The 12,021-nt window shown below is 36.3% G+C and overlaps 1 protein-coding gene across 1 annotated transcript in view; it reads left to right on the forward strand.

Moving 5' to 3' along the window:
- The window catches only part of PPIL4 (peptidylprolyl isomerase like 4), a 47,411-nt gene that overhangs the window by 23,556 nt on the left and 11,834 nt on the right, over positions 1 to 12,021 (forward strand). The window contains exons 10-11 of the mRNA XM_025997985.2: positions 3,160 to 3,271; positions 7,024 to 7,120. Of these exons, the coding sequence (XP_025853770.2) occupies positions 3,160 to 3,271; positions 7,024 to 7,120 (209 nt within the window). The remainder of the gene's footprint in view (positions 1 to 3,159; positions 3,272 to 7,023; positions 7,121 to 12,021) is intronic.

The following is a 12,021-nucleotide window of genomic DNA, read 5'->3' on the forward strand; positions in this document are numbered from 1 at the left end:
AATTTTTTTTTTTTAAGATTTATTTATGATAGACATAGAGAGAGAGAGAGAGAGAGGCAGAGACACAGGAGGAGGAAGAAGCAGGCTCCATGCCGGGAGCCTGACGCGGGACTCGATCCCGGGACTCCAGGATCACGCCCTGGGCCAAAGGCAGGTGCTAAACCACTGAGCCACCCAGGGATCCCCGGTATCTTCTAGATCTGTAATAATAATAGCTTATGTCGTTCAAATAACTTTCTTTAAGCCAGGCATTATACGACTTGACCTGTATTTAATCCTTATAACTCTATGAGATAGGTACTTTCCTCCTTTTCCAAATAAGTAAACTGAGACATATAGTGGTCGTGTGACTTGATTAAAATTATGCCCCTAGTGAATGTCATAGCTGGGATTTGAATTTAGAAAAGTCTGACTCTGTTCCTGTTGCTTTTAGTTCCTATGCAAGGCTGTGCCATTTCTTTATGTAGCTTTGTATTGATGGTGCCCAATAGTAGCTCTTTCCAAGTGGTAGTTATTCCAGAGCATTTATCGAGTACCTTCTGTATTTCAGGTACTGCGATTCGCAGAAAAAAACTTACCAGAATTCCAAAGGCCTTCCCTATCATTGCTACTTCTAACATCCTAGACTTGTTTTGTCTAATTTTAAACTTGATATAAATGTAAACACAGTTTGTATTTTTTGTGTTCAGCATCATTTGCTTAAGTGTGTGTAAGGTTTGCACATATTACTACATGTAGCTTTTGTTAACTTTTTTCATTAATTTCCATTAACATGGTATTTCATTGTGTCGTGTGTATATAGATTTTCATTGTCAGAGTATTTTATTATGTGTATATAAAACAATTTAGATTTCCATTCATCTGTTGATGGACGCTTGGGTCTTTTGTAATTTTGAGTTACTATGAATGGTTCTGTTGTAAACCATTTCTTTCTTATGTTTTGGTGTACGTATATATGCATTTCTGTTGGGCATACACCCTCAAGTGAATTGCTGGGTCATAGGGTAGTTGTGGCTATAGTAGATACTTTCGGTCAGTTTTTCAGAGTGGTTATACAGCACCCCCCCACCCCCAAAAGTGGTTATACTAATTTTCACTTCCACTAGCAATATGTGAGAGTCCTTGTCATTCCATATCTTTACCAGTTCTTGGTACGGTCAGTCTTTTAAATTTTTGTCCATTCTGGTGGATGTGTAGTGGTATCTTATTGGTGGTTTTATTTTGCATTTCCCCTTTTTTGTATGCTTATTGCATTTGGATGTCCTTTTTTAATTTTTTAAATGAAGTAACTGTTATAGACTTGCCCACTTATTGATTGGGTGTTTGGTTGCCTTTTGCTTGATCTGTGAGAAGTTTTTACATTTTCTGGATACAAGCTTATTTTTTGGTTTTGTATGTTGCAAGTATCTTCTCTGTAGATTGCCTTTTTTCCATTTTTAATGGCATCTTTTGATAAGCAGAAATTTCTAATTTTTAGTTCAGTTTGTCAATATTTTTCCTATGGCTTGTTTTAAAAAACTTTGCCTACCCCCAAAGTCATAGAAATATTCTCCAAAGCTACCTTTAGACAGTTTGCTGTGAAATGATCTTTCCCATTTATTTTATTTATTTATTAAAGATTTTATTTATTTATTATTTACTCATGAGAGATAGAGAGAGGCAGAGACGTAAGCAGAGGGAGAAGCAGGCTTCTCGCAGGGAGCCCGATATAGGACTTGATCCTGGCCCCCAGGATCATGCCCTGAGCCGAAGGCAGATGCTCAACCACTGAACCACCCAGGCATCCCTATCTTTCCCGTTTAGACCTGTAATTTGATTTTTGTGTATTATGTTTATCATGTTAAATTTCATTTTTCTTACATTAGATAGCAAGGGACTCGGTGTAGTTTATTAAAAAGGTTGTTCTATCCACACAGCTTGGCAGTGTCATCTTTGTCATAAATCAGATGCTTGCATAAGTATAAAGTATCTGAGAACTTTTTCTTTAGGGAAATGGCACAATGATGCAATTATGCCTACCCAAGTATAATAATTACAGATTCATCAAACATGCATTGATGTTGGGGCATCTGGTTGGCTCAGTCAATAGTGCATGTAACCCCTGGGTCATGAGTTTGAGCCCCATGTTGGGTGTAGAGCTTACTTAAAAAAAAATATACTGATTGCCTACCATGTGCCAGATGATGTTTAAATGATGTAGATACAAAGATGATTAAGGCTTTGTTTGTATCTTTATGGAGTGTATAATCCATTTAATTCTTGACATATATGGTAAATAAATGCGATTATAACTAATCTGTTTCTCTGAATTGTCTCTAGTAAGTTGTGAGCAGACCAAAGGATATGTTTCTAAGAATATAGTAGATAATTGATCAGTGCTGGGTAAAAGAAATGCATCACTACTAATTTTCAGATGTTGGAAATGGAGATACGGGGTTTATAAAGTTGCTGACGGGAAGAATCCTTATGTAACACAGACCTTGGTATCTTAGGCCCACCGCCGGTATCCACACTTTGGGGAGCAACTATGTTTCTGATTTCAGGCTTTTTCAGAACTTAGAGAGGTAATAGTATGTACATGTGTGGTATACACACATCTGTGGACTGTAATACTCCTCTGGGTCAGCACTCCATAATCAATCACAAACTATTTTTGTACTGAAACAAATGCATATTCATACTAAGTGGAATAAATCAAGGCCACGGTCTTCTGGTAGGTCAAGTTTTATTGTCAAGTGGATTTTAACACCGAATTTGTAACTTTCAACTTTCACCTTTGAGGATATTTTTGGGTTTCTAAGGAAAGGATTTGTGGAAGGACACGTACAGCATAATTTGTAAATGTGTGTATCGTCCACTACGGTCATATTGCCTCGGGTTGAGTCCTCACTCTTACCTTTGCCAGCTGATCTTTGGCAACTTCTGTACCTCTCTAAACTTACGTTTTCTCTTCAAGAAAATGGAGATAATATATAGTACTTGACATGGTTGTTATCAGAGTTAACTGAGCTCGTAGATGCAGAGCATGTAACAGCATCTGGTGTATAATAGGCACTCAAATATTAGTAACAGGAGACATGCTGTATTTTCAGTATTTGTCCTAATTGCAGAAAACTTTTCCATAAAGACTTATGCTTGAGTTTTTGTGATTACTGTCAGGAAGAAGATTGTGAGAAAGCATTCTTCAAAATGGACAATGTACTTATAGATGACAGAAGAATACATGTGGATTTTAGCCAGTCTGTTGCAAAGGTTAAATGGAAAGGAAAAGGTATGTTGGTTCATCTTCCTCTGTTTCTGTTCACTGTGTGTGTGTGTGTGTGTGTGTGTGTGTGTGTGTGTGTATGCTTGTGCCTGCCTGTACCTCCTTTGCTGTAGAGATATTCATTAGGAGAAATGTTCCTTGATCTGACTTCTGCCATTTATGGTTTCATGTAGCTGCTAGCAAGAATCTAAGACACAGGAGAGTGTGAGTGTGTATTTAAGCTGATGGTGAATATATTTACTATCTTTGTGTTATAAGTTACTTAAAATTACCCATTGCAAACATGGCATATTTGGAAAGTAATGATTTTGATGGTTGTGGTGGCTTGGTTCTTCTAGATGTAAAACATTAAACAAGTTTTTTTGAAGTTTGTTTTAGTTGTCCTATGGCACAAAATTGAAAAGGTGGTGTAAAAAACTTTTCATTCCTGCCCCTCATCTATCCAATTTCCCTTTCCAGAAGTAACCACTGTTACCTGTTCCCTACAAATTTTCCACATACATTCTTTGAATATACATATATATACATTTATTTATTTATTTATTTATTTATTTATTTATTTATTTAATGTTGGAATTTCCTTTTATTTTATGTTTTTTTCCATGTAGGTTTTATGTATATTTATAGGTTTTCTCCTTTAAAACTGCTTTTCTACCTTGCTTTTCATTTTAATAATCTAAGAGAGCAGTTCATATCCGTATATAAAGCGACATTTTCAAGTAGCTGCAGTGTTCTATTAAATGTATATATCATAATTTATTGAACCAATCTTCTTAATGGACAGTGAAGTTTCTAATCTTTTATTCTTTTTTATACTATCCGTATGCATGTGACATTTTCCACATACACGTATATGTGTGCCAGTTGAATTTCTGTAGTGGCTTGTCATGGGGGTTGAATGTCTGTATTCTAATGTGAGTTTTTGATTTTTGCTGCAGTATTTTTTTTTTTTTTTTTTTTGCTGCAGTATTTTTAAAAGGTTTGCTTTCACCGTGTAATACTTAATTTTACCAGGAATTCCAGGGTTACTTTCTTTTTCTTTTTTTTTTTTTTCTTCTTTTAATTTTTTTTTTACTTTCTTTTTCTATATAACAGTTTTCTTTATTTCCCATGACTTCCATGAGGTTTTTTTTTTTGTTTTTTGTTTTTTGTTTTTTAAATAAGAGAGAAACAGCAGTACTTGAGGGTGATGTGCTGAATCATTTGGTAGATCCTGGTAACTTGTGGAAATTCAGAAAAGGGAGATACTATTAATGGCCAGAATAGGCAAGGAAGGCCTGCTGGAAGCTGTGACTCCTGTGGTAGGAGACAGTGACTTGGGTTGGGATTCCCTATTACTGTTGGTTTCTCCCATGAAACTTTCCTACAGTGGGAATTCATGACTAGATTTTGACACCGTTACCTATTTTGAGTGACTTGTGGAAACTAAAGTTTAGTGGCATTAAGATGATATGTTTTTCATGTGGTAATTGTGGCTGTGTAAACAAAAGAATCAAAGAAGTATATACAGTAATGATGGATGAGCTGCTGGCATAATGAACTATACTTCTGGTCCTGTGGTACTGACAGATAGCTCTTCTATGAGGCTTTCCCCCCAAAAAAGCTAATTTAATTTTATCATTTTGTATATGTATGAAACCAGTATAAATACAGTTCCTCATTACAGAGAAGGAACTTGAGGTATAATCTTGTGAAGTGATTTATTTAGGTCACATAAACTGATGATGTAAACAGGACTTAAATCTAGTTTGCTTTTTTCCCCCTCTCAATTCTTCCTAACCCAGTTACCCACTGAAGAAGTGATATTGCCTTCTTAAGTAGTTTCAATGTAGTTTATTTACAGTTTATTTTAAGTAAACTTCTTATTTTTTTCTAAAATGTCATATAGGAGGGGATCCCTGGGTGGCTCAGCGGTTTCGCGCCTGCCTTTGGCCCAGGGCGTGATCCTGGAGTCTGGGATTGAGTCCCGCGTTGGGCTCCCGGCATGGAGCCTGCTTCTCCCTCTCCCTGTGTCTCTGCCTCTCTCTCTCTCTCTCTCTCTCTGTGTCTATCATAATAAATCAATATTAAAAAATAAAAAAATAAAATGTCACATAGGAGACAGATACTTCAATTTCACATTAGCCGTCATCTTTGTTAATTTTGAAATAGTTTTATATATTATTTATATTTAATAAATTGAATAAATTGAATATATACTATATACCATTCACAGTGCTAATAAGTACTTTCTCTTGTAGCTCTGTGAAATGTAGATATTATATTTGGCTTATAATGAAGAGAATATAATTGAGGTTTTTTTTAAGATTCTATTTATTCATGCATGAGAGAGAGAGAGAAAAGCAGAAACATAGGCAGAAGGAGAAGCAGGCTCCCTGTGAGGAGCCCAAATTGGGACTTGATTCCAGGATCCCGGGATCACAACCTGAGCCAAAGGTAGACACTTAACCACTGAGCCACTCAGGTGTCCCAATAATTGAGTTTCAAAGAGGTGAAGTGGGTTACCTAAGACCTCCCATTAGAGTCAGAATTTGAACACAGAACTTCTAACTTTAATCCATTACTCTTTCTATTATACCACAACTGCCTCATTCATCATGAAACTCCTACTAAAGACAAGCACAGAATCTCTTTTCAGTGATGAAGTGGTATCTTTTTATTACAGTTATTAGTGTTTTAACACATGCAGTTATCTATTTCACATTTACATTATCTACTGGCCATTTTTGTTTCAGGAGCCTCTGGAATTACCAAGTAGATTCATCTTGGTTTTGATGAATCTTCTTTTATTCCTATTTCTCCTTTGTTTAAAGAACCTGATGATAGTCAAGGTTTATATAGGCTTCATAATCAAAGTACCTCTGTGTGTACCTGTAGTTTGCTTTATTTGTACATTTAATCTTGGATTCTCCTGTCTGGAAGGATTTCATCATAGTAGCTGAGGGGATAGGAGAGGCAGTCAGTCAGCAGGTCTGGGACATGGGTAAGGAACTGAATCTTCATCTGGTAGGAGACTAGGCCTGAGAGTAGAGGGGCTGCATAGGATGCTTTTTCCTAGCCCTGTCACTGAAGGCCAGTCAGGATATAATAGTAGGTCCTATTTTCCTGAAGGGTTTTTTTATTTCATTTTTGACAATTGGCAGGGAGTATAGGTGCCGTAGGCAAGAATCTCCAAAACAGAGATATTTCGTCATTGATATTGTTACCAACCCTTCCCTCTCACATCCTTTAGTGAACTTCTGTATACATTCCTGCTGTCCCCCTATCTGCTTGGTGCTCTGTTGAAATTTTGGTAATAAGTGCCTCTTCTGACAGATCAGAGAACTTTAAAGCCTCACTTCTTCCAAACTTCTAAGCCTTTCAGATCTTAGACTCCAGTCTCAAGCCCTCAATTTCCTTTGGACCTAATTTTCTCACGGGCTTAATGGCTCTCCTTAAACACTGCATTATTTCCCAGTGAATGTATTCACTATGTAATTTAGGATTTGAAAGTTTGATGTTGTAATACTCGCATGTATCGTTAGGTGGCAGCATATGGCTACTTAGCAAAATGGGTATCTGATTTCATTTAAAATAGTAATGGAGAATGAATTACTATTTCTTTGTTATCTTCTCAGCCTTTTTCTGTCCACCAATATATATGTCGCTTATAAAACAATTGATATATTATGCTTCTTATAAATTAATTTTTGTTCTTTAATAAAGTAGGTGAGTTTTCTTACTAAGTCTTTTTTTCTTTTTTTTTTTTTAATAAATAGGTGGGAAATACACCAAGAGTGATTTCAAGGAGTATGAAAAGGAACAGGATAAATCATCTAATTTAGTCCTGAAAGATAAAGTAAAGCCCAAGCAGGAGTATCCTTTACAAGAACCAGTTAGTCAATATGTATAGACCATCCACCCAGTGTAGAGTACTGTGTGATATGTTATAAAAAGTCACAGTGTGTGGAAGACAAGGTTCCTGAATCCAGTGGTTTGTGAAGAAATCATTTAGTTTATTGTTAATCCTTTTTCACCACCTTACATATACTTCTCTTTTTCGGTATATTCTCTATTGTTTGGAGAAGGCTTTGGTTGAAAGAAATCTTAGCCTAATTCTTTCCTCCCCTTACTTTTAGGTTAAGGTTAACACTTAATTCTGAAATCTTCAGGTAAGATTTGTATTTTGTATTTAATTGTAATGTTTTAAATTCCTTGTTTTCAGAAATTTTTTTAATATAGCTAAGCTAAATTCTTGGTGTTAACTTTCCTCATAATGTTTAACTTCTTTGGAGATGGTAAATATGTAGATTAACATCCTGTTCTCTTACTTGACTAGGTTGCTCCTTTCAGCTTAGTACATTGTCTAGCAACAAATATTTATCACGCTCCTATTTGTATGTAAAAATTGGCTTTTATAGGATTAAAACGAAATCCATTGACTTGACCATTTAATTTAGATTCTTCCAAGTTTTAGGTTGAGACAAGTAAAAATCAATGAAACATACTATTTACATTATGTCATTTTAATTTGTTCATTGATATTCTCATTATACATCTATCACTCTACACATTGCAAAAGTTATCTCTTTGTGATTCTTTCTGTAAATGGTTTCTTTGTTTCCTAATTTCTGTTGGTGTTTTAGGGATTCTCTTTTCCCACACTGTCTTAGACATTTCTTTTCCAAGTATTCATCAAGGAAAGATGAGTATCAAGTTGACTTGTTATATACTCATTTTAAAAAATATGTTGACAGTCTACAATTCATAAAGCATTGTAAAGTACAAGAGATGGATAAAGTCTGAAATATATTGACGTGTTCAATATAAGGAGAGGGAGACACACCAAACAGTAATCTAAGATTTAGTCTGAAAAGATGAACATTAGGAGGAATATGATTGAAATATTAAAATCATAAAAGGTGTGGATGGAAGTTGACATTTAACAAATCTTTGAAATTAAATTTAGGCTAACCACTTGTAACTGCAGGTGGAAGAAGAGAAGTATGTAGGGCAAATGAAAGTAAGTACAGGCATAGAGTATAAAGTATGAGGAGATGTCTTTCATCTTTTCTCACAGAGGTAAGTAGTTCAGGAGGAAAAGAAAGAATATGCAGTATTAAAATGTTTTAAATTCAAGATGGTAGATTACTGAAATTTAAGAAAGGAAACCAGACATGTTTGAGAATAAATCTGTAGCTTAGTACTGTTCAATAGAACTTTCTACAGTGATGGAAAATATCTCCACCATCCGGTTTAGCTACTAACCACATGTGGTTTTTGAGCATGCAAAATGGACTGAGGAACTGAATTTTAAAGTTTAATTTTAGTTAATTTTTTAAAAAAGATTTTATTTATTCATGAGAGACACACGCACACAGGGGGCGGGGGGCACAGACATAGGCAGAGGGAGAAGCAGGCTCCATGCAGGGAGCTCAACGTGGGACTTGATCCTGGGTCTCCAGGGTCACACCCTGGGCTGAAGACAGCGCTAAACCGCTGAGCCACCGGGGCTGCCCAATTTTAATTAATTTAAACAACCACATATGGCTAGTATTGAACAGTGCCTGCTTTCAGTCTTTTGAAATCGATGGAGAAGACAGATATGTCCTGATACAAACCATTGTTAATCATTCTCAAACATAATATTGAACAAGAAAAGGGAAATTCTTGAATCTGACCCAGTAAGATAGTTTTTATGTTCTTGGTAATTGATAGATTTCATGTTAGCAAGGCATTTATAATCTCAGGTACAATAATACAGTGATAGAACATGTGTTTATAATATGTAAGATATATATATATGTTTTCCACATTGTATATTATATATTATGTGACTGTTACTATGATGAGGAAAAGAGATTGAGAAGGCAATCTTTTTTTTTTTTTTTAATTTTATTTATTTATTCATGAGAGACACAGAGAGAGAGAGAGAGAGAGAGGCAGAGACAGAGACACAGACAGAGGAGAAGCAGGCTCCATGCAGGGAGCCCGATGTGGGACTTGATCCCGGGACTCCAGGATCATGCCTTGGGCCAAAGGCAGGTGCCAAACCACTGAGCCACCCAGGGTCCCTGAGAAGGCAATCTAATGATCAGATAAGTTTGAGGGTTGTTTTTGTTTGTTTGTTTGTTTGTTTTTTATATAATCAAGTTAAGTTTTAAGTTAAAAAGACATGGTGGAGATATGCTTTTATGGATCTCAAGAGAAATAGAAGTTGTCATAAATTAGCTACTAAGCTTAAAAATAGAACAAAAGGAAAGGCAGGTTTAATTTGGCCAGAGTAGACCTCACGGAAGAATTGGGGAAAGAAAGATCACAAACTTGTGTTTAATTCAAAGGACTTTGGGAACATTTGACATCTACTATTGTTGACTATAGTAGTGAGTAGAAGATAGTGGGTAAGCAAGGGAAAAGAGATGAGACAAATTGTCTTGGTGGTATGAGAAATAATTAACAATTACTTATTTGGCATCTGTTGCACACCCAGCTTAGCAGTGAAACAGCCCCCGCCCTCATAGATCTTGTGTTTTATTGATGGAGGGGGGATGACCAGAATAATTACTGTGACTCGAATATAAGTAGGTATAGAGTGTTGCAAAGAAGTACATTTGTAGGATATGGGGCTTATTGAGGTGAGGAGTCAGGGAAGACCCTCAGGTGACAATAAAAGAAGTGACATTAAAGCTGCACCTTGGGGCAGCCCAGGTGGCTCAGCAGTTTAGCACTGCCTTCGGCCCAGGGTGTGGTCCTGGAGACCCAGGATCGAGTCCCACGTCGGGCTCCCTGCATGGAGCCTGCTTCTCCCTCTGCCTGTGTCTCTGCCTCTCTCTCTGTGTCTCTCCTGATAAATAAATAAAATCTAAAAAATAAAAAAATAAAGCTGCACCTTGAATATGAGGGGAGAGGAGGGAGGGCTAAGATGGGATGCTCTTTCCTCTAACTTGATCCATTGTTTAAGAAATACAATTCATCTTATATCCAGCACAGTCCAAGTACAGCTATTCACACGCATACATAATTAAAACAAATGCCATGGTATTTTTATTAGATGCTGTATATTCTGTTTTCTATTTTATTTATTACACGGTGCTGGCTATGACCCACTAAATGGATTTTGGACAGAGGGAGCTGCATGTGTAAAGCAAAACAGTAAGGTAAAGTCCTGGGCAAGGGCTATTGAATTCATACCTGAAAAAGGAGAGGCTCCAGAAGCTACTCTGGAAACAGTGTGACATAGTATAAAGGAGAAAAGTTAGAGATAATGAAGTAGGAGTAGGATATGGTACAGACTGACTGGCCACCCTTTTTTTTTTTTTAAAGATGTTATTAAGAAAGAAAGAGAGCGTGGGGGAGGGGCAGAGGGAGAGGGGAAGCAGGCTCCCCGCTGAGCAGGGAGCTCAGTGCGAAGAGGGTGGGGGGCAATCCCAGGACTCCAGATCATGACCTGAGCCAATGGCAGGTGCTTAACCAACTGATCCACTCACACGTGTCCCTGACTGGCCATCTTTAACCATCTTATAAAAAGCCAAGAGCACGTAGCATTTTCATATTCAGTCTTATATAGAAGTGACATGTCCCTGAGAAAGGCATAGAGCTATGATGTGGTGAAAACAAACCCAACTCTCTAGTCCTGAGGGAAGTGTGTTTGAGATTCCTCTAGTTGCACACGCCACTGAAACAGCTCTGCATGTTGGGCTTCCCCATGAGCTTTTTTTTTTTAAAACCACTATTCTGGCCCTTGTCAGCCTTCCTCAAATACTGTTCTAGGATTTGAGATTATTTTCAACAGGGGGTATGATTATTTTGTATTTTCTCTGCTAAGGGATAATAAGTATATCAAAGAAAATATTTATCTCTTTTTTAAAACACATTATCATAATATTTACAACACATTTATGTGAAATTAAAACAAGATTCACTCATATCTATGAATGTTGAGTCACTGAAACTACTATGTCAACTACACTTCAACTAAAAAAAGATTCACTCATAGTTTACCACCTAGACAAATGATACCTTTTCTTGTTGCTTCTTTCAAATCTTGATCTTTTATGTTTTGTGAAGTTAAAATTACCATATGGTGTAGATAATTTTTATTTCTAGCTGTTTTCACTTTTAATTTTTCATAAAACACTTTCCTGGTTTTTTCATAGCATTCATTTATCATTGCTAATAACTTTCTTTGTAATAATATATCCTGTTGAAGTTCTACAATATATTTAAGAATGTCTTCTTTATTACTAGGCTTTTTGTTACTCTAAGTTTCTGTAATAAAAAATAATTGTTATACATACCTTTGTTTGTTTAACAAATTAGTACTTCAAAAGAGGAGTAACACGAATATACCTTTTATCTCCTATAGCTCTTCTGGCATTATCCTAAATTTTTCCAGTGAAACATGTGTCTTATTTTCTAAGTTTAAGTTTTTTCATTACTGAAAAACATGTTTCCTTATTTTTTATGGCTACTTAGATTTTCATTTGTGGATATAGTTTTTTTTGTCTTCCATATTTTTTGCCCACTCACTTGCCAATTGTTAATTGTTTATTTAGAGTCTGGGTTCTTTCTATTTTTCTTGAAAGAAAATGTGAGTTTGTTTTGTTTTAGAAATACACTGTGAGATGCTTTTTGCTTTAAAAAGTTAGGTTTATCGGGCAGCCCGGCTGGCTCAGCTGTTTGACGCCTGCCTTCGGCCCAGGGTGTGATCCTGGATACCCGGGATCGAGTCCCACGTCGGGCTCCCTGCGTGGAGCCTGCTTCTCCCTCTGCCTGTG

Source organism: Vulpes vulpes, chromosome 1 (genome assembly GCF_048418805.1).
Source record: "Vulpes vulpes isolate BD-2025 chromosome 1, VulVul3, whole genome shotgun sequence".
In the NCBI taxonomy this organism is placed as follows: domain Eukaryota; kingdom Metazoa; phylum Chordata; class Mammalia; order Carnivora; family Canidae; genus Vulpes; species Vulpes vulpes.